This window comes from Haliotis rufescens, unplaced genomic scaffold (genome assembly GCF_023055435.1).
Source record: "Haliotis rufescens isolate VD_foot unplaced genomic scaffold, xgHalRufe1.0.p SCAF_158, whole genome shotgun sequence".
Classification (NCBI taxonomy): Eukaryota; Metazoa; Mollusca; class Gastropoda; order Lepetellida; family Haliotidae; genus Haliotis; species Haliotis rufescens.
Window position 1 is genome coordinate 197,249 of NW_025963844.1, and position 22,695 is coordinate 219,943.

The 22,695-nt window shown below is 41.4% G+C and overlaps 2 protein-coding genes across 3 annotated transcripts; one reads left to right on the forward strand and one right to left on the reverse strand.

The window, feature by feature from the left end:
• Window positions 1–3,992: 3,992 nt before the first annotated feature.
• Window positions 3,993–15,189, forward strand: LOC124142092 (zinc finger protein 93-like). Of its 2 annotated transcripts, XM_046510364.2 has the most exons (7): window positions 3,993–4,097; window positions 6,577–6,604; window positions 7,300–7,477; window positions 8,256–8,399; window positions 10,275–10,366; window positions 12,193–12,292; window positions 13,481–15,189. In XM_046510364.2, the coding sequence occupies exons 1-7, from the start codon at window positions 4,027–4,029 to the stop codon at window positions 15,019–15,021; spliced, it is 2,154 nt and encodes a 717-aa protein (XP_046366320.2). In that variant the 5' UTR covers window positions 3,993–4,026; the 3' UTR covers window positions 15,022–15,189. The 2 variants fall into 2 exon arrangements, with proteins under 2 accessions (XP_046366320.2, XP_048252562.1); XM_048396605.1 differs by lacking the exons at window positions 3,993–4,097; window positions 6,577–6,604; window positions 7,300–7,477; window positions 8,256–8,399 and adding an exon at window positions 9,187–9,646.
• Window positions 15,190–19,168: 3,979 nt separating this feature from the next.
• Window positions 19,169–21,548, reverse strand: LOC125380861. Its single transcript, XM_048396606.1, has 3 exons — window positions 21,406–21,548; window positions 20,933–20,985; window positions 19,169–20,726 (listed from the first exon to the last, which is right to left on the reverse strand). Exons 1-3 carry the CDS (start codon window positions 21,428–21,430, stop codon window positions 20,469–20,471), a joined length of 336 nt encoding a protein of 111 aa, XP_048252563.1. The 5' UTR covers window positions 21,431–21,548; the 3' UTR covers window positions 19,169–20,468.
• Between the last annotated feature and the right edge of the window lie 1,147 nt (window positions 21,549–22,695).

Here is a 22,695-nt window from a genome sequence, read left to right on the forward strand (position 1 = left end):
TTTTCATGCGAGTTCTATTTTTAAAATTAAAAAAAAGTATGATATTTTTATTTACGTGATGATATCGGCGTTAAACAAAGGAAAAGCACTGTTGCGAGCCGTTCGATAAAAATGAATTAACAATTCCGTTTCAATACACCATAACCAGTCTATGTAAGATACGTTTCATCCCAACGCGTACGATTCTGTAACGAAAAAACATGGATGATCAATGATGCGCCTAAAGAATTCTTTTTTAGGCGAAACAATATATTTCAGAGATATATATCATACCATGCACACCAAGCAGGGAATCTTCTAGGTTGTAGTGAGTGAGTATAGTTTTACGCCGCTTTTATCACTATTTCAGCAATATCATGGCGGGGGAAATGGGCTTCGCGGATTGTTTGTTTGTTTGTTTGTTGTTTACGCAGCACTCAGCATTATTCCAGCTATAAGACGGTGGTCTCGATACATAATCGAGTCTGGACCAGACAATCCGGTGATTGAAATCATGAACATCGACCTACGCATTTGGGATACGATGACCTGCATCAACCAATCCAGGTGGCCTGACCACCCGATCCCGTTAGTCGCCTTTTACGGCAAGAATGGGTTGCTTAACCACATAATCTACCCGACCGCCCCTTCTGTTTGTTATCACACAGGCCGTGCATTCTTTTGTATTAACTGTGCTGTAATTTCAGTCGCTGGTTTGCCTGGCCCAGATTGTTATTTGAAAGCAGCCGTCTTATAGCGTGGATATTGCTGACTGCGGGTGAAAATTGAAAATTTCAAGATACATTCTAAGCTGAAATTTGAAGATAATAAGTTGAAATTTCAAGATTTTAACTTTAAATCTCAACGTATGTTACGTGTATCTTAAAATATCAACTTAGAATCTTGAAATTTCAATATAGCATTTTAATTAGTATGTTGAAATTTACAACATTAAAAAGTGGCCCTGAAAGGCTTCCGTACAGATTCATGTTTGTCATCGGGGTTTGATAACACACAATCAGCCAAACCACCCGAACTACAGTAGAACACGGATATAACGAACTGATTTCTCTGGTCCCTTGTAGTCCGTTATATCCGTGTTCTACTGTATATACAACAGCGCTGGATACTAATTCTCGTCGTCAGCGACAAAAAGGAACTGGGGGCCTGTTCTGACCGGAATCTTCAAGGGGGTTGAATTCCATCCATGAAAGGATAGCATACGGGTGACGATATGGCTATGACTATATACTGTTCTGTTTTAACTATCCGCCATTCAATAACCATGCAATAAATGTCGGCTATTGAAGGTATATATGTTTACACATCTACAACTTCACACCTCATAACGATACTTTAACAGCTATTACATTGCAGTCAGCAATAAACATATTTCATTCCGAGCGATGGTTGTTCCGTTTAAAACAAGCAGATATTGTGTCCGCGTGGATGGCGAAACAATGTAACGGTGGAGTGGATAAAGTATATATGTGTTAAATAGGACACATGCGTGTTAGATATGCTAATTTATGTACATGCCGAATACTATGGGGAGGGCAATGTTGAAGTGTTTGTCAGGCATGTAAATAAACCTACATGCAAACTGTGTATATATGCAGGCTTATGTCGACGTGATATGCCTGGGGGCATGAGCTCGCCAGTCACGACAAATAACGGGTCGACATGAGGTCCTATGACGGACAAAAATATTCTGCCTCAAGCACACATCCCAATGTCGGTGGAAAGCCCGGGGCGATGCAGCGCTTAGATATCTACCACTGAAACGGTGTCGACAAACGATGGCGATTCAGGGGAATTCAAAACTTGCAAAGCGAACTGCGACGTCTGAGACGACCCCCTTTAAATATTCAGCACTGAGTCTTTGCACTGCAGGTACGTAGGAGCCTGTGTGTGGGGCCAAACCGCACCCACCCACCCACACACACACGTAACAAGTTTGTCAGTACTTTGAGGAAACGGACCAGGGAAGAAGCAACACCTGTCTTGGCTACAATGCAGAAGTAGGCCGTCAGACTCTAGAAAACGTTCCACATCTTCCTCCGTTCCCCAGCTTGAAGAGTTCCCACTATCGACATCCCCGAACAACAATCCCTGTCCTGCTACAGACCAGAGCTGATGTACACCTTGAGGGGCTGTAAACTACTACAAGGGATGACAGAAGATTCCTCCTCTGCGCAGACGGTGAAGAAGACAAGATCCTGATCTTTTCCACTGATGAGCAGCTGAGGTGTCTTGCTGAAGTTGATCAATACGGTCTACATGGATGGTAGTTTTCCTGCTGTCCTCACCTGTGGAACCAGGTGTACACTGTACATGCTCGCAGTGGATACACCATGTACCCTCTTGCGTTCGTCCTATACTGCATAGGTGAGGTGAAATTGGGTTTAACGTCGCGTCCAAGATTATTGCACTTATATAGCGACGTGCATGCACGTGTGTGAGTGTGTGTGGCTGCTTGTCCTAGTCCGGACTGATGCCGATTTATAGTGCTAGCCCACTGAGATACCATGCCGCAGTGTAACATGAATACCCCACTCAGACACAGTATACTGACTCCGAGCCGACCAGTGCTTGTTTTAGCCCCTTAATGCCGAGCGCCAGACAGGGTAACAACAAGTACCATCTTTTAACGTCTTTTGGTATGACGCGGCCGGGGAACCTGCTGCAGAACCGACAACAGACGACATACGCCAGATTCTTCACTTTGCTGAAAACAGAGGCACAGCAGACTCCCAACCGACCCTTCTCACCAGCTACCGTACAGACAGACTTTGAGATGGCGGTCATTCGAGCGATCGAATGTGAATTCCCAACAGCAGACATCAAGGGGTGTTTTTTCCACTACACCCAGGCTATATGGAGGAAGACTTATACCTTGGTTTAGCTGTCCAGTGAAGGAAGATCCCCGGGTGCAGAGCTGGATACGAAGAGCAGCTGGACTCCCCCTTCTTCCTCTTCCTGAGGTGCAAGGAGCCTGGCTGGAGGCGATGGATGCGACACTTGAGGTGGCAAGGTCCAAAGATGTTAACGATTACATGGTGACGTGGGTTGACGACGACGCCCGTTGCCGACTCCCCCTTTGGAATCATCACCACACAGTAGGACCTTGGACAAACAACAACCTGCATATAGTGTCTTTTGCAATAATGTAATGAATACTTCAAAAAGTGTGATTTCTGGTATGATTTGACGATTAAAAGTGCATAATAAACCTATCCTGTAAATTCCTCAAACTTCGTGATTTCTGGTCTGTTCCACTTTAATGAAAGGTAAACTGGTAACTATTGCTTGACTAACCAACCTTGACTAATCCTGGTATAAGTTGTCTGACAAATGGGATGTCTGACAATTGGGAGGTTACCGCCTGCAATACGGCAGTTTTATGACACCTTATTAATTTAAAAATATATTCTTTTCAAGATCCTGTTGTGGTTAAAGAAGCGTTCGTTCGTCACACGGAAGGCCCGGATTCGACTCCCACACCTGGTACTTTAATTGTGTGTGGGGACCATTTCACACGTCCCCCACCGTGATATTACTGACATAAAATCGAATTCAATCACTCAAGAACTAACATTAAGCTTGCCTGCCCGGATATACGACTTATTTCGGAAGTTGTTTTCCTTACCAAATATACCATATAGAAAAGAAATCTGATTTTACTCATTTATTTTGTACCAAGAGAAAATATGGTATTTTCGTCAGGAAATCGACATACCCACGAAACAATAAAGTCTCGGGGGGGGGGGGTGAGATTGAGAAAGGTTTATGCATTAACTATTTATAGGCACATCAAGCTTCTATTACGTGAAAATCTCATATGAATGACCCTCATGGATTCAGTAAAGTGTGAAATACACCACTAAGCACGTGCAGAACGTGCAGCACAGACATGTGAAGTGTGTCATCAGCCTTGTTTCGTTTCTCGGGATTTTCACGAAGTCCACGTGCATGATCACCAACCGTCTCTCTCTGAACAAGAATCAGTTAGGTTTGATTCAGTCTGAGCGCATACAGACTAAATGGATGTACGCCGTTATTTTCCGCATCACACAACAATGGCATACCTACTACAGAACACAAGGCATATACACAAGGTAATAATGTTTAATATTTCCACCCCCGTCCTTTGATATGATAGACCTCGGGATATTGTAATGAGTCTTATTGGGGATCGGGTGGTGAGAGCCGCGAGGGCCATGTCCGACAGTCAAGGACACCCTGGTTCTCGGCTTGGTGGCAATGGGTGGTCTGACTGATAGTGTGTTATCGTACACCCATAATGTGTTTGTTGCTCATGTTATCGACCACTGGTGCGCCTGTCTTGTAAAGATGGAGCTTTGATGACTGTGGCGAAAATGTACCCACAAACGAAAGAAAGACAAGAGCGCATTCACCAAGGGAGGGGTCTAAAATATCAATAAATATATAATTTACTCACACTGTCGAATAAAAAAGGAAATTGTTAATGAATCATATACTCTCTCTCTCTCTCTCTCTCTCTCTCTCTCTCTCTCTCTCTCTCTCATATTAAGCCTACCACAATTTGATATTATATACGTGTGTTTGACTGAAGGAAGGTCACAGCCACCCCGCAGGGGCTACCAGCGGTCAGGCGTTGCGGGGGTCATAAACACTGGCTGATGGTCTGCTATATAATACAGGTCAACGGGTCACAGAGTGAATATATATATATATATATATATATATATATATATATATATATATATATATATATCGACTTAAACATTACATGATACATACACACCAAAACCTACCCATGACCCTTAAGCTTCTTACCATATAAATCATATCTTATGTAACGAAAAGAAATAGCCAGAATTAATGGAGAGAGAGAGAGATTTAGATACGTGAATGAGTATGTTTTTACTCAACATGTTTGGACTGTATTAGTGCTGTTCATTATTTTATTCAGAGTAAAAAAAGTCGGAGTTATAAAAAAAATTCACCGTCACCCAATTGATGTTGAGTTGATTGCGTAAAACACGCAAAAGGTTTTTGAAAAAGTTTTTTTAAAATAAAATAGTATATACACCGCGCTTCACAAAGGCGCTGCGTCTCGCTTAGTGTAATTAGACGAGTATACAACTGTTATCTACATGCTGGACAGCAGACGAACATATGCAAAATAGATGTCACGTGAAACAGCATTTCAAGCAGAACTTTACAAAAATAAGTCAACTGATGATGCGGAGTGAGTGAGTTGGGTTTAACGCCGCTTTTAACAGTATTCCAGTTACATCACGGCGTGTCAGCTTAATGTGGGAGGAAAGCCCGAAGTGATGCAGGCCTCAGGCGTTTACCACTTCGGTGAAACCCACGAACATGGGTATGGTGCTAACAAACCTAGAAACATAATCGGGGCGAACCGGGATTCGAACCCAAAATCATAGGTTTCTGGCATGCCCAAGGGACGCAACTCTGCACAGCGAATCGCGGCGCCTTAGACGACTGGGCCATCCGTGCCCCCTAATGATGTGGAAATACCCTATGTGAATGATAACATGTGAATAAAAACTCACTGCCTAAAAGCGTTATCTGGAACCCTGCAGACTGCATGTCATCATATTTTAAACTGAACACACATATTCTGTACTAATACACAATATCATATGGTACATTTTGTTATCGGTTTGAACACACATTTTCAGATATTCCATCTATCCTTTAATATGTTGGCATAACAACTAAATGCGTTCAACCATGATCAATATAATTTAATCAGCACGCGTGTAGATTGTTTTGTGATATAACATTGCTGTTCGCATTAAATAAATAAACATAATTCATATCCATTAACATTATTGGAAAATATCCACAGCGACCTTGCAGGGGCTTGTCGTGAATGTGTGTAGTTCCTGTCGCCATGTTGAATCAATGTAGAAAGAATTCCGCCTGCATGCAGATATCTCCGCGAACGGTTGTAGACGTTCTGATGCGACCTATACAGCAATATTCGAACGCCTCCGTGGTCTAGTGAATAAAGTATCTGCCCGGAAAGCGGAAGATCGGGGTTCGATCCCCTGGCCGCGTCATACCCAAATACCTTAAAAGATGGTACTTGTTGCCCTATCTGGCGCCCGGAATTAAGGGGCTAAAACAAGGACTGGTCCCTATATAAGTGCCATAATCTTGAACGCGACGCTTAACCCCATTTCACCTCATCTAAAGCAACATTCACTTACTCACTGACTGTTTGTTCTGTACCCGTGAAGATCCGGGGTAGAATAGATCTTCAGCAACCCATGCTGGCTATAAAAGGCGACTATGCTTGTAAGAGGCGACTAACGGGATCGGGTGGTCAGGCTCGCTGACTTGGTTGATACATATCATCGATCCCAATTGCGTGGATCGATGCTCATGATGTCAGTCACTGGATTGTCTGGTCCAGATACGATTATTTACAGACCACCGTCATATAGCTGGCAGCGTTAAACAACAAACAAACAAATATTCCGCTCCGGCATGCAGTTCAAAGGCTGTTCACAATGATCACATGTTTAACACTCTTGTGTAGCCTGTTAACCTCTTAATGTAGTAACTGCTCTTTTTCAGAACTTCCTATAACAAGATGGATAATCCAGTAAGTTCATATTACAATTTGTTTGATTTTATGTTTGTTAGTATGCAGGCGCCAATAAATAAAACATCACCAGTGAGTGAGTGAGTGAGTTTGGTTTACGCCACTTTGAACAGTAATTCAGTTATATCACTGACTTTGTCAAAGGAAAACCCGAGGTGATGCAGGTCTTTCTTAGACGTTTACCCCTTTGGTGAAAGCCAGGGGCTGGTTATGGAGCTGACAATCTTAAATATAAACACAGAGAATGAAATTCGAAACCACGATCATAGGTTTCCAGCACGCCTTAGGGATGCACAGTGAGTTGCCTGGACAACTGGATCACTGTGGCTCTTAATTAGTGATAATTGAGTGAGTGAGTTGGGTTTAACGCAGCTTTTAATAATATTCCAGTTATATCACGGAGTGTCAGCTGAATGTGGGAGGAAAGCCCGAAATGATGCACTTCGGTGAAACCCACGAGCACGGTATAGTGCTGACAAACCTAGAAACATAATCGGGGTGAACCGGGGTCATTCGTGATAATACCTGTATTGCTACAGAGGTCTAATGAAGCTTTAAAATGTAATATATTCTCAAGAGCTTTGTCTAGGTTAAGTACACTGTATAAAGTATATACAGACATTTGTCACAGACAGAAGATATTTAGAGGGCTGATTGAGCCAACTGTTTTTTGTTGTATACAATACTTGTTTCAGGCAATACCATCCTTAAAAGGGTCTGGAAAGCGGGCTGCTAATTTCAGAGAAATGGAGAGCAAAGTGTCCTCCGACATTGACAAGTTCTTCACTGTACCAGAAATGGCAGCATTGTCCGACTATGAAAAGCTGAGACTGAGAAACATGAGGAAAAACTATGAAATGATGGCACTTCTAGGTGATTCACTGATTTTGTATATATGTCATTTCTGTGCACTATTTGTCAGTACCCCTGAAGATCCGGTGTAGAATGGGTCTTCAGTAACCCATCCTTGTCGTAAGAGGCGACTAACGGTATTGGGTGGTCAGGCTCGCTGACTTAGTTGATGCATGTCGTCGTATCCCAATTGCGGGGATCGATGCTTATGATGTCAATCACTGGATTGTCTGCGCCAGATTATTTATAGACCACCGTCATATAGCTGGAATAATGCTGAGTGGGGCCTTAAACAACAAACGAACAAACACAGCAATGCATGGGCAGCATTAAGATAATGACGTCTATGTTAATATGTGGGAGTTATGATGGTCTTTGCGGCTTTGTGCATGTGAGCTCAGACTAGAGGAACTTGTTAGTGGTCATAGGGGATATATATTTTTATTTACTGACTAACAACTATATAGTTCCAATGGCCCAGACCAAATATGGTTGACTGACGTCCATTTATCAAGCACATCGCTCAACGGAAGTATCCAAGGAAATATGATAATTATTTCTCCAAGACATACAGGACAAAGTAAAACGTTCGAAAATTTATTGCATTTAAAACATAGTAATTCGTGAAGTTTTTACAGTTTCTAGTGGGCTGCACTTTGTATGACCCTTTGGTAATGTTTTTAAAGTTATCTCCCTTTGTTAATGCTTTTGAAATGTCTCCCATTCAAAAGACCGTGAAAGACCAAGAAAACTGAACAAGTGAATGACACAGGACATTCCCAATGTTTCATGGTTGAAGGTATGCCGGTGATGAAGCCTGATTTCATGAAGACTCCTAAAAGGGAAAAGAAACGGATGATGAAGTACGATGACGTTGCTTCTGTTTCCTCTGATACTGATGACATGTTGGCTCATCAAACTACTGTCAGAAGGAGTGTTCGAGGTATGAATGTGTAAAATATAGACCAATTTTAATTAGTCCATAATAATGATTATTGAGTTAGCGTTAATGATGCTTTGGACGGTATTTCACTTTTAATCCCATAGTGTCAGCCTCACTTATGTACAGCGATATGTAGGTCTTTGGTGCCTTTGAAAACCTGTGAGCAAGGCTGTGGTGCTGACAGCCTGTACAAGTTTGTTATCAGGGCGAAATCATAGGATACTGGCACACAGCAAATACCGGCCCATTATGGTAGACGACTTGTCAACTCCCTTCCTCATTTGGATAATTGTACACAATTCTTTAGCTTGTGGGAATCTTCTGGTAGACCATCTGCAGGAACCTCATTCAGATAGGGACACAGTCTCTGCCATCCACAGTTACGCCCCGGAGTGAAAGACAATGATCTTCCGGCAGTGACACACAGACACATGATGGACATGCTCCTGTCTTGGCAACACAGGTACTTGTATTATGATATAAATAGGAGTGTCGGTAGGAGAAGTTATTGCGAATGCCACTAGTAGCTAGAGAAGCTAATTTTAACAACCTCAGAACCAATCAAATGGTTGTATAACCGTCTGGGATTCCCTGGAATTATTTCTGACAGGAGACTGTTGCCCAGTTTCACGCTGTGCACTGATCAGTCTGATATAAGCCAGAGTGTGATGCAGAGTGCCACTTTTAGCAACAGAGGTAAGTTTACCATATTCGACGTAATAAACGCCCAGGCGCTCTCAAAATTAAAAATAGGGGGCCCTTATTAGAATATTATTTTGTTGAAGAAAACAGAGTTGAAAGATTGTACATTTCGTGGTTTATGCTGTCAGCCTGCAATGATACAAAAGAAAAGTCTGTGTGTATTATACACGACAGATATATTTTCCAGAATTAAATTACCTATAATCAATTTATAACGGTGCATTTAATACACGAGTGCGTATTATACACAAATAAATATGTCTTGTGTACATTGATCAATCGGAAGGGGTGCCAATTGGGATTGTTCACTAGCCATTATATTAGCAAATATCGCCGTGGGTGCTTATTACGTTGAATACGGTACATCTTTTCTGCAGGTTGTGCCCCATGTGGATTCCAAGAAAGTAGCATCTCCCGTACCCAATGCTTGTTGTAAGATTGGGTGGTTACAACGTGTACAGTGTTTGACCTGGCTGATTGTGTCATCAGACCTGTGAAGTTCCATGGTAGAAGAGGTGTTCAGCAACTCATGCTTGCCGTAAAAGGTGACTATGTCGTAAGAGGTGACTAACAGGATCCGGCTCGCTCACTTGGTTGATGCATATCATTGTTCATAATTGTGTGGATCGATGCTCATGTTGTCAGTCACTGTATTTTTTGGTCCGGACTCAATTATTTACAGACCTCTGTCTTATAACTGGAATATTGCTGAGTGGGGCGTTAAATAACAAACAAACAAAAATGATTGTTGTGTCATCATGCACCAAAGACATGAATTGTTGATCATCTGTTCAAGCAATGGTCCCAATGGACACAGATTCGGTTATTCACGCCAAACAACTTGCAGTCTTACTTCAAATGTTAAAGTTGCGTTTAGGTGCTCTAACCATGTTTATGGCTTGCGGTTCATGGTTTTTTTACTCGTTGACTTGGTGGATGCATGTCATTGTATCCCAATTGCTTAGATCGATGCTCATGATGTCAATCAGTGGATTGTCTGGTCCAGACTCGATTGTTTACAGACTGTCGTCATAGAGCTGGAATATTGCTGAGTGAAGCATTAAACAATAAAAAAACCAACCAAACAAACATTGGAACATACGCCTGTTTTCTGTTTTCCCCATTCTCCTGTGGTACTGGTGATATATTGCTAATTCTTGCTATAAATTTCAGCATCCAAGCCTTTTGTTCCATATGATGCATCAGTGTCAAGCTTTACATCCAGACTAAAACTGAAGAAGAATGACACCCACTCAACATCCAAGGTATCTTGATCATGTTAATTATGGAAACATCTTGAAATGAATCCTCTTAGTCGAGGAATATCAGAAATGAAATAGCTGAAACTGTGTGTGAATCAGATAATGACTGAAAGTCAAGTGAGCTTTGTTTACTAATCAAAGTTTTATCATTATGAAGATGATTGTCAATAGTATGGTTATGACTATTACACCATTCAAAACACTTTTGACTCCCCCAGCCAAAATTTTGTGGACATATTAGTGTTTTCACATGGTCTATTGTTAGCTGATCTAACAAGACAGAACATAATTTTACTAGTCACAGGCTTCAGAGTAGTGGTTAAAGTCAAAGACTGACTTGACATCGCTGAAATTACAAGGCCAATGAAGTTCCACCAAGCTGACACTAAACACACTCACAGAATTCCAATCAGATTTTAAACCTGGCTGTCATATTGAAAATATTCTACATGTATCAGTATGAAATTTAGTTTGTGGTATGACTAACGCATGTTATATTTTGTTTTATTGTCATATTTATGACTACTTCAACCTTACTATAGGGGCTGTGGGGTAGCCTAGTGGTTAAAGCCTTTGCTCGGCACGCTAACAACCCAGGTTCGATTCCCAACATGGGTATAATGTGTGAAGCTCATTTCTGGTATCCCCCGACATGATATTGCTGGAATACTGCTAAATGCGGCATAAATCCATACTCACTGTCATGTCAAGGGTCAAGGTCATCTACAAGGTTATAGCTAAAACAGAAGTGGAGTTTTTGAACTGGAAGTGCTCATAACTTTGTTTTTAAGATAGTCTAAGGCATGGGACTTTTAAGTTGTACAACATTTGGTTTGTAAATCGGGAAGTGATGTTGTTAAACCAGAAGTGCTCATAACTTGTTATTAGTGTTGCACAAATAAAGGACTGTACTGCATTTGACACCATTAGCAAGACTTGCCGTTAAAGGCAACTAACGGGATCTGATGGTCAGGCTCGCTGACTTGGTTGATGCATGTCATCGACCCCAAATGCATGGATCGATGCTCACGATATCAATCACTGGATTGTCTGGTCCAGACTCGATTATTTACAGACCACCCTCATATAGCTGGACTATTGCTGAGTGCGGCGTTAAACAACAAACAAAACAAAACAAAAAGAGTAGGGATCAAAGATGTGAAAAGACAGATATTGGCGAAGTAAGCTGTCAGCTGATTGGATAAAGTCAAAATGGTTAAAGGCACATGTATGTTCCTAGTGATTTGGGGACATTTAGGTAATGGTTGGTATGGGGTTGCTTCTGTTTTTGCATGTAATACAAAAAACCTTTCTTGTATACTTGTAACCCATATATTGCTTTCATTCATTACTCTTGACCTTTCTAATGTAAAATGATTCAGAAATAGACCGCCTCTGTGGTCTAGTGGTAGAGCATCCGCCCGGAGAGCAGAAGGTCCGGAGTTCAATCCCCGGCCGCGTCATACCAAAAGACGTTAAAAGATGGTACTTGTTGTTACCCTGTCTGGCCCTCGGCATTAAGGGGCTAAAACAAGGACTGGTCGGCTCGGAGTCAGTATACTGTGTCTGAGTGGGGTATTCATGTTAAGCTGCGGCATGGTATCTCATTTAGCTAGCACTCTAAATCGGCATCAGTCCGGACTAGAACAAGCAGCCACACAAACACACACACGTACATGCAGGTCGCTGTATAAGTGCAATAATCTTGGACGCGACGTTAATTTCACCTCACTTGATTCAGAAATGTTCAGGTGAGCTACAGATTTTTTTTATGATTTATGATATATTCTATATTTGAGTGAATAGTTATTCTTAGGAATCATGATCAGGTGACCGAAAAGGACCCTTATGAAGAAAACCTTCCTCTGGTGAAGAGACCCCAGGATAATAAAATGGACGTTGGCATGCAGGCTAATGATTGTTTTCTGGGTAAGTTTGTCCAGAAAAGATATTTTTAATGTGGATACGCAAATGAATGGTGTTCGTCCAATGTTACGCTATCACTGTGTGATAGCCATGCCATCTATAGGACAGCTTGAAATTGGAGATGGGACATCTGTAACTTGTTTGTAGGAGTCCATTGAAACATGTCAGGAGCAGTGAGCATGATCAGAGTGCCTGTATCATGTCATGGAAAATTGTGGGGCATGAGGTGTCAAGTTGTCTAAGGCACAACAATTTGCTATGCAGAGTTGCATCCCTTGGCACGCCAGAAGCCGATGATCGTGGGTTCAAATCCCGGCTGGCCCCAGTTTTTTTTGGTTTTTTTGGTTTTTTTCCTGGTTTGTCAGCACCATGGGTTTTACCAATGTGGTAAACGTCTGAGACCTGCATCCCTTTAGGCTTTCTTGTCACATTAAGCCAACGATATAACTGGAATAATGTTCAAAGGAGCGCTAAACCAAACTCACTCACTAATGAAAAATTGGTCATTGATGTGAAGAATTCTCTACAGGCTCTTGACTACTGAGTCTACAACAGCACTTACTGTAGACTCAATAGTCAAGACACATCATCTCACTGAGCAGGGCTTACCACACTTTTCTCATACCTCTGTCACAGCTAGGTCATCTGTTTTATCACCAGTGTGTCTCATGTCATCGCTTTATCATAGTTATATTATGATTTTATCATTGCTTTATCACAGCTACATCAAACCCGTGAAGATCCGGGGTACAGCAACCCATGCTTGTCGTAAGAGGCGACTATGCTTGTCGTAAGAGGCGACTAACGGGATCGGGTGGTCAGGCTCGCTGACTTGGTTGATGCATGTCATCGACCCCAAATGCAAGGATCGATGCTTATGATATCAATCACTGGATTGTCTGGTCCAGACTCGATTATTTACAGGCAACCCTCATATAACTGGACAATTGTTGAGTCCTAATTTGCCTGCCAAGGGCACTTGATTAAAATACCTCAATACACTTTACATAGTTATGAGAATAAGTGGAAGTTTCAAAATCATCATTATGAGAACAAATGACAGTTTTTCCTATCATTGTTTTGAAAATATGTTGCTGTTTCTTAAACATAATGTCGTATATTCAGTTCACACTGTTTGGGATCAAACATCAATTTCAAACACTTTTTTTTGTATTTCAAATTTCTCTCCAGACATGTACCCATGTGACAGTCGTGACCTGAGTCTTTCATCTGTGGTGTTGTCAAGGATACATCTGAAGAAAAAACATGAAGTAAAAAACGTGACTTCTAGATTTAGTGCAGACAATGAGACCCGTAGCATCCAAGATGTTACAGAGAAAACTGAAAGCCAGGAACAGAGTAATAGTGATGCTACTTCAAAGGATACAGAATGTGAGGGAGCATCTCTAGTAACCATGGTAACTAGCAATCCCCAGAAACACAAGAAGAGTTATAGCGAGACTGCTTCAATTGATAAAGAGTGTGAGGGAGCATCTATAGTAACCATGGCAACTAGCAAGCCCCAGAAACACAAGAAGAAGAGAAAAAGTGATACTACTTCAAAGGATACAGAGTGTGAGGGAGCATCTATAGTAACCGTGGTAACTAGTAATCCCCAGAAACGCAAGAAGAAGAGTAATAGCACTACTGCTTTGAAGGATACAGAATGTGAGGGAGCATCTATAGTAACCATGGCAACTAGCAAGCCCCAGAAACACAAGAAGAAGAGTAATGGTAATACTACTTCAAAGGATACAGAGTGTGAGGGAGCATCTATAGTAACCATGGCAACTAGCAAGCCCCAGAAACACAATAAGAAGAGAAAAAGTGATACTGCTTCAAAGGATACAGAATGTGAGGGAGCATCTATAGTAACCATGGCAACTAGCAAGCCCCAGAAACACAATAAGAAGAGAAAAAGTGATACTGCTTCAAAGGATACAGAATGTGAGGGAGCATCTATAGTAACCATGGTAACTAGTAATCCCCAGAAACACAAGAAGAAGAGTAATAGCACTACTGCTTTGAAGGATACAGAATGTGAGGGAGCATTTATAGTAACCATGGCAACTTGCAAGCCCCAGAAACACAAGAAGAAGAGAAAAAGTGATACTGCTTCAAAGGATACAGAATGTGAGGGAGTATCTGTAGGAACTGGCAATGCCCAGAAACGCAAGAAGAAGACCCGGTCTCATGAGTGTAAACAGTGTGGGAAAACCTTCACGCGATCAAATACTCTGCTTGCCCACACAAGGTCTCACAGTGGAATCAAACCTTACCAATGTGGTGAATGTGGAAGATCATTCACAGCATCGGGCACCCTGGAGAGACACTTCAGATGTCATAGGGGCCTCAAGCCTCATCTCTGCAGTGTGTGTGGGAAAACATTCGCCCAGTCAATGGCGCTCACGATACACATGAGGTGTCATAGTGGTGACAAGCCTTTTGTGTGTTGTGTGTGTGAGAGAGCATTTGCACAATCATGTGACCTGCAGACACACATGACATGTCACAGTGGAACCAAACCTTATAAGTGTAAGGACTGTGGCAAACGATATACACAATCAGGTAGTTTGCTGAGACACGTGAAGCGTCACAGAGGCATCAAGCCCCATAAGTGTAGTGTGTGTGAGAGAGCATTTTTGCGATCAGCTTACCTTCGCAGACACATGAAGCTTCTTCACTTTGATGACTCTTCCTCCTTATCAACTGGAGGCAGTCGGGTAGCCTAGTGGTTTCGCTCGTCATGCCGAAGACCTGCGTTCGATGCCTGACATGGGGACAATGTGTGAAGCCCATTTCTGGTGGCCCCCCACCGTGATATTGCTGGAATATTGCTAGAAGCGGTGTAAAATCAAACTCACTCACTCTTTATCAACTGGATAAAGTACTTATTCATTTCTATAGGTTATTTCTATATATTGTCAAGCAATGTATTTATACTTGTTGGAGGGGGCACGGGTGGCCCAGTCGTCTAAGGTGCCGCGATTCGCTGTGCAGAGTTGCAGCCCTTGGGCACGCCAGAAACCTATGATTGTGGGTTCGAATCCCGGTTCGCCCCTATTATGTTCCTAGGTTTGTCAGCACCATACCCGTGCTCGTGGGTTTCACCGAAGTGGTAAACGTCTGAGACCTGCATCACTTGGGGCTTTCCTCCCACATTAAGCCGACACGCCGCGATATAACTGGAATATTGTTAAAAGCGGCGTTAAACCCAACTCACTCACTCACTATACTTGTTGGAATTATTTTATTATGAACTGTCTCCGTGGTCTAGTGGTAGAGTGTCCACCCGGAGAGCGGAAGGTCCGGGATTTGATCCCGGGCCGCATCATACCAGAAGACGTTAAAAGATGGTACTTGTTGTTACCCTGTCTGGCGCTCGGCATTAAGGGGCTAAAACAAGGACTGGTCGGCTCGGAGTCAGCATACTGTGTCTGAGTGGGGTATTCATGTTGAACTGCGGCACGGTAATCTCAGTTTGCACTATAAATCGGCATCAGTCTGGACTAGTACAAGCAGCCACACAAACACATACACGTACATGCACGTCGCTATATAAGTGCAATAATCTTGGACGAGACGTTAAACCCAATTTCACCTCACCTATTATGAACATTCCATGGTTGATGTACACAGGTCCATTTGTCCTTAATGTGTTATACTCAAAGTGAGAACTATACTGAAAGGACAAAGAAATTCACCACCTCCACATTAAAAAAAACTTAGACCCAGATGTTAAGCCATAGGTTTTGCAGAACAGATCAAAGGTGTATTGTGTTATGGTAACAGTTTAACATCCTGCTGTGCACCTAGCAATTGATGTAGTGGTTGCAATCACACAAACATCACAAATCACGTACATTGATGCTCTTGATGTCAATCACTGGATTTTCTGGTCCAGACTCAATTATTTACAGACCATGTGTCATATATATAGCTGGACTATTGACAAGTGCTCATTAAACAAACAAACACTCTTGACGGATATGTACCTCATTGGGCATGTCTGGGAAGAACTTGGACAGGGAATCTATGCTTATCAGGGAGTGCTACAGTGGCAGGACTGGTCATGGGGTGGACGGCAATACCCAAGGGATTCTTCCACATTTTAGTGAACTCTATGAAAGGATGTTGCACTGTCTGTATTGACAAACAACACCCCGTTCTGAGATGAGCTTAAAACTACTACTCGGTTGATTTTGTTGAACTTCTGTTCAAGATCCAGCCATCTTCCATCACCTTCAATGAAACAGTGACAGATTGTTGCTTGTAAGACAAAATTGGTCTGGTGATCCTGTAAGAGCCTGTTTTGTCTATGAATTAAACAGGTTTATATTTACCGAATGAAATTTTTACTTTATTAGTCCTCGAAATTGGTGGCTACTTTCTTTGGCCTTTCAGTGCATTTTAGTAGGAGTTGATATAGCCTACTTGTCTGATATACCCAGCGTTAGAAATTGGCACTAGTCCTGTGGTCCTTGCCAAACTGCCCAATAGTTAAGGTATCATAAGGACTAGTAGAAATTTTCCATTTTTAAGGGTTTTGCCATATATTATCATTATAAGTTATATCACAAAAACTGTTACTTTCTACCGCTGTATTCCCATATTAGAAATAATGGAACCAAGTTGTTCAGGCTAACGAGCGAGGGATTCAGCCAATTGGCTGCCCCACATACCGCTAATGAGTGAAATCATCTGATGGTGACCTCATCTTTTTAAGAGAAATCTCATCTACAGCCATTAGACAGAACACATTTTTTCAGAAGAATTGGATTTTCATTTGGATGACAGTAAGTAGTGATTGTGCTTGCGTGCATGTGCACTGCAAATGCTTGCGTTGATAGTACATGTTTGTATATGCATGGATTCAATGTAATCTGGACCCGTGAAGATCTGGGGTAGAATAGGTCTTCAGCAACCCATGCTTGCCGTAAAAGGAGACTATGCTTGTCATATGAGGCGACTAACGGAATCGGGATCTCTTTGCTTGCCTATGCATAGTAAAATATGTAATGGTATAAAATGGATATGAAGATTTGAAATTTGAAACAACAAAACTAACACTGCAGGAAATGTTACACTGGAGGTTCATTTACATTATAAAGGAGTATGTCAGGTAACATTTGATATCCATGACGATGTACCCACCCATGAAGAGCCAGGTTAGAACGTCTTCAGCAACTGATGCTTGCAGTAAGAGGCTACTTGGCTTTTAAGAGGAGATCCGGGGTAGAACAGGTCTTCAGCAACCCATGCTTGCCGTAAAAGGCGACTATGCTTGTCGTAAAAGGCGACAAACGGGATCGGGTGGTCTGGCTCGCTGACTTTGTTGATGCATGTCATCGTATCCCAATTTCGTGGATCGATGCTCATAATATCAATCACTGGATTGTGTGGTCCAGACTCGATTATTTACAGACGGCCGTCATATACGTCATATAGCTTGATTATTGCTGAGTGCGTTAAACAACAAACAAACAAACAAACAAGCATTCAAGAGGCAACTAACGAGGATCGGGTGGTCAGGATTGCTGACTTGGTTGATGCATGTCTTTGTATCCCAATTGCGTTGATCCATGCTCATGATGTCAATCACTGGATTGTTTTGTCCAGACTCCATTATTTACATACGTCATATACCTTACGTCATATAGCTGGAATATTGGTGAGTGCGGCGTTAAAGAACAAACAAAACAAAAAATCAACAAAAACTAAGTATGGCCAATGGATATTGACTTTTTTTCAATAAAATGTTAGATAGGACAATTGTCACTTGTGATAGCTATGACAGAAGCTTCAAGTTTTTCAAAGCAGAAACTATTGAGGATGAACAGTGTTGCAAAAGTCTCATATTATTTACTCTCGTAAACTGAAATTATACATTGATATCTGTGACCACACGGAAGTAAGCTGTATCACGCCGGCTTGTATATGATATCAAGTCATGATCACACAAACCAGTGACTGAAAGCATGAGCAAGAATCTTGTTTTTTGGCTCTTATGGCCAGCAATGGATACCAAGGACCTATTATACTCTGTGGAATTCCTAGTTTCCTACAGGGTTCATTTGGAATGGCGAAAAACCTTCTTTAATGTGGACATTGCATTAGAAGTGTCATTATGGTCTGGTCGCATTCTATTAATAAAGAATTGTGATTCAATAGTTACAGTCAGGCTAGGTTTGTCAAGTAGGGCTGGGATGGGTAACTTGGGTACCCGGGTCAGGTGGGTACTGAGTAGGATCCGGGTACCCACAGGAATACCCGGACTCGTGGTTAGTCACGTGATATATTGTTTGATGAAAAAATTATCTATGGTTACACTACAAGTCACTAATGTTCACATTTCTTTCTGAATATGAACCCATTCCTTCTGATTTTTCATATGGTTGAATAAAGTTAAAACTTTAGTGTATGAATGACCAGATTGTTCAATACATGTATCTTAATACATTTTGCCAGGGCTATGCTAAAAAATTTCCCATTCGGACATTTTGTGACATCTCCTGAGGCTTACAGTGGGTACCCGGGTAGGGTCGGGTTATAGGGGGGTGGGTACCCGGGTAGTAAATTTGGACTCGTCCCAGCCCTATTGTCAAGCACTTTAGTCATTTCAAAATCATCCTTGTCCACAGTGGCGGAATTCATTCTTGATGTTATTTCATTAAAAAAAACTTCAATGACTGTGCATACAATATAAAAAGATGCGCTAATCTATACCTCATGATGTATAAACCTATTTGGTTATTAGATCTAACCTAGACTTACTGCCAGACAAGAACCAGAGTTCTGTAGCATCGTTTTAGGATGTTATTCACGCTTTTGATAATTTAGGAAGCACTAACTTTGATAAAATATAACAGCAAACAACAGTTTGAACAACAAAAACATTTATTTGTATAACTGAAACCATATGGAAATAATTAACAAGATGAAAAGTTAATGAATCCAACAAAATATCCTGGAACTTGTTCCAAAGAAAGCTTTAAACATTGTTGCTGGAGGTGAAGACTCTTTTGACCACTCGGATGACACGGGACATCATGGCTCTCAGGAAGGACGGCTGGGAGGATTTGTGTTTCTTCCTCACTGCCAAAATCTCAAATAAGTCAGTCTCAAGTTAATGTCAACCATATTATTGTCATGACCATCACAAAGATTGTATACATTTATTTATGAGTTATGAAAGCTAGGAAATAATTAGCAAGGAAGAAATATTTCCTATATATTTCCGAATTGTATTTGAATGGTACAGTACACAAATTATTATCATAATTATCCCGTAAACTGTAATTAGTTCTGCAGATATATAGTATACCAGTATATTATTGACATGTTTCACCTAATTCAATTCAATGTTTTGGTAAGAAATCGTTTGGGAACTTCATAGCATGCTGTTACCGAGCAACCATAATAACATGGCCTGTGATGTTCCACAAAATCAGCATCAAGAGCACATTAAATACATTTTTGTTTCAAGACCAGGGAGACAGGTGCTGAAAATCATGTCCAGGTCTTATGGCCCAAAGTCTACTGAGTTAGGACTTCTCTTCAAAAACTTTCCTGATACATCCCTATTCATGTTCTTACCATCCCTAATTTAAACACAATGTTCGAAGTTTTTTCGAGGAAATAATTGTCCTCAATGAGCTCGCATTATATATTTTATTATTCCACATATATATATATATATATATATTGAGGGGTAATTTTTGAGTGTTCTATGAAATTTGAACATTTAAACTGGCAAATCTGAAAACAGATTGGCTGAAGAGTGGCACAGCAGTAAGTGTTCGCTTGTCACACCCTGATCAAGGTTCGATTTCTAACATGAGTAATTTGTGAAACCTATTATTGGACTACGATATTTAACTATTGCATACGATATTCGCCATGTTGTCACAGACCTAAGGAGATCTACAAACGTAGAATCAGAATGCAGAATTGTGTAATGTGACTCGTAGCTTCAGGTTATGTTTGAGTTTGTTCCATACGTAAGGAGGCTCCTACACTAACAATAGAATAAAGCAACCAACAACAATTTAAACAACAACAAAATTTACTTATCATGCTAATGAAAGAACAACCAAATAGGAAGGATAACTAATTTGCCAAAGTGTCCACACAAAAAAAGAGGAAAGGTGACTTCTCAGATTGTTACAAAAATGTCACTTTAAGCGTCGTTTTTGTTGGAGGTGAAGACTCTCTTGACCAGACGGATAAAGCGGGACAGCAAGGCTCTCAGGAAGGACTGGGGTGGGAGGGGTTGTGTGTCTTCCTCACGGCCGAGATCGATCTCCACAAAGTCGGTGTCAACCATAATGACGTGGCCGGTGATGTTGACAGAAACAGAGACAGGGGCTGGGTCGGGGACAGAGGTGTAGGAGGTGGGGAGGGTGGACAGGGGTTCAGGGTGGTACACACAAGGACGCTGGTGGGGAGGGAAGTGGAAAGAGAGAAATGATGAGACAAACGTGATACTGATATTAGTGATAGGTAGGGTGTGGTGTATCTTTAGTTAGGAAAGTGGTAATACAGTAGGTTATGGAACATCAACACTTTGACACACTGAGATTTAGACAAGGATCTGTTGTAAAAGTTAGTCATATTCTGTTTCTACAACCCTAGCACACCTACTCGACGTGGGACAGGAGTGGCAGCAGGGGTGAAAGCCTGGTGAAACATCCTCTCTGTGTGGGGGAGAAGTGAAAATAAATAAAACATGCACACGCTTATTTACACTGTAAAGTTATTAAAAACGTAAGCTTGTAAGTATATACCATATACCGGTAGGCCTATATATATCTATACACGTTCATGTCAGTTGTATTTATTAATTCGTTCTATTTGTTAGTGGGCTGTTCACCTGGGGCAGGACAAAATCACTATTTATGTAAGCATTGGCCATTGAAGAAATTGAAGTGCATAGAAGAAATATAAAATGCGAGGAAACGGGTTTAGCATATCTTGAGAAACGTTGAAGTACGTTGAGATTTCTATTGTCCGTGTTAGAGAGCTTAGTGATGAGACCTTGGCATCAACCTGAGGGTAACCGATTACATAACCACACGGTGAAACGTAATCAACATAAAACTGTGACACATTGGTACCTTGAACACAGCTACTTGACTGCATGTTTAAAAAACTCAAGCGATGCTCAAAATCCAAGGCAAGTTATAGATTGAGAACAAAGAGACAGCAGATGCGGCAACATAAAATGGCGTCGTTTTGCTGATATCGGTAGCTTGGCAACGATCGGCACTAACGGAAGGGAGATAACTCTCAGTTTCAAAGTATAAGTTAATACCGCTAATTTGATGTGGTGTTCGTTTATTTAATATTCTATGACTAATTAATTCATAGTCGAATTAATATATGAGTGTCCACTTTAGGATTTGTGAACAGGAAAAGGCTACAATTATTGAATCTTTTTTTCGTGTATTCTTTTTGGAAATGTGGGGGTGCTAGATGAATGCAAACGGTTATAGGGCGGAATGTTTTCCCTATATAGGATTGTCCAGTTACAGTCAATTTTATAAACTACACCTTTAGGTTCTTGACGTTTAGTTGTGTTTCTGTCGTTGTCACTTCTTAGAGAATTGAGGCGGTTTGATCTGGCGAAGTCGGGGTCAATATTGGGGTTGAAGGAGGCGGCTGATGATATGGGGCAATCCTATGTAGGTGAAACATCCCGCCCCATCAACACCAGAATCAAACAGCACAAAACTTCAACCATCAAATCCGACAGTAAATCAGCCATTCGGACCATATCAGCAACTGCCCTAATCACAACATGAACCGCCCAAATCCTCTCCAACAACCTCCAGGACTTCACAAAAAGCAAACTAAGAGAAGCAGTCCACATTCGCCGCCACAACCATCAATCAACAGAGATCAAGGCCATTGCATCATATCGCCTACTGTGAACTCATCTAGCAATAGCGACCCCTCCTATGTATACTTATCCTGTTTAATTGGCTTCCTTATCATGTGTATTATTTAACTTACTCATGTTTATCTCTTTCATGTATGCAATTGTTTGTTACTGTTAATCCTCCACCTTCAATATATATTTTGTACCATGTTCATTATTCAGCCTTGCTTGACAACGGCATAAGGATCTATACCGAAACGTCGATGTTACAGTAAAATAAAGAAGTTGTTATCCATAAATTGTGTGTACATTGTCATCCGTCAACTTCTAAGTGAGTGAGTGAGTGGGAGTTGGGTTTGACGAAGCTTTTAACAGTCTTCCAGTTATATCACGGCGTGTCAGCTTAACGTGGGAGGAAGGCCCGAAGTGATGCAGGTCTCAGGCGTTTACCACTTCGGTGAAACCCACGAGCACGGGTATGGTGCTGACAAAGCTAGAAACATAATCGGGGCGAACTGGGATTCGA

Coding starts and splice junctions, on each gene's coding strand:
- LOC124142092 (XM_046510364.2), top strand. CDS start 4,027: ATGTACGCCGTTATTTTCCGCATCACACAACAATGGCATACCTACTAC. Junction 4,098..6,576: donor ACACAAGGCATATACACAAG/GTAATAATGTTT, acceptor GCTCTTTTTCAG/AACTTCCTATAACAAGATGG. Junction 7,478..8,255: donor TGAAATGATGGCACTTCTAG/GTGATTCACTGA, acceptor TCATGGTTGAAG/GTATGCCGGTGATGAAGCCT.
- LOC125380861 (XM_048396606.1), bottom strand. CDS start 21,430: ATGCAGTCAAGTAGCTGTGTTCAAG. Junction 20,986..21,405: donor GTCAAGTAGCTGTGTTCAAG/GTACCAATGTGT, acceptor TCCCCCACACAG/AGAGGATGTTTCACCAGGCT. Junction 20,727..20,932: donor CCACTCCTGTCCCACGTCGA/GTAGGTGTGCTA, acceptor CCTCCCCACCAG/CGTCCTTGTGTGTACCACCC.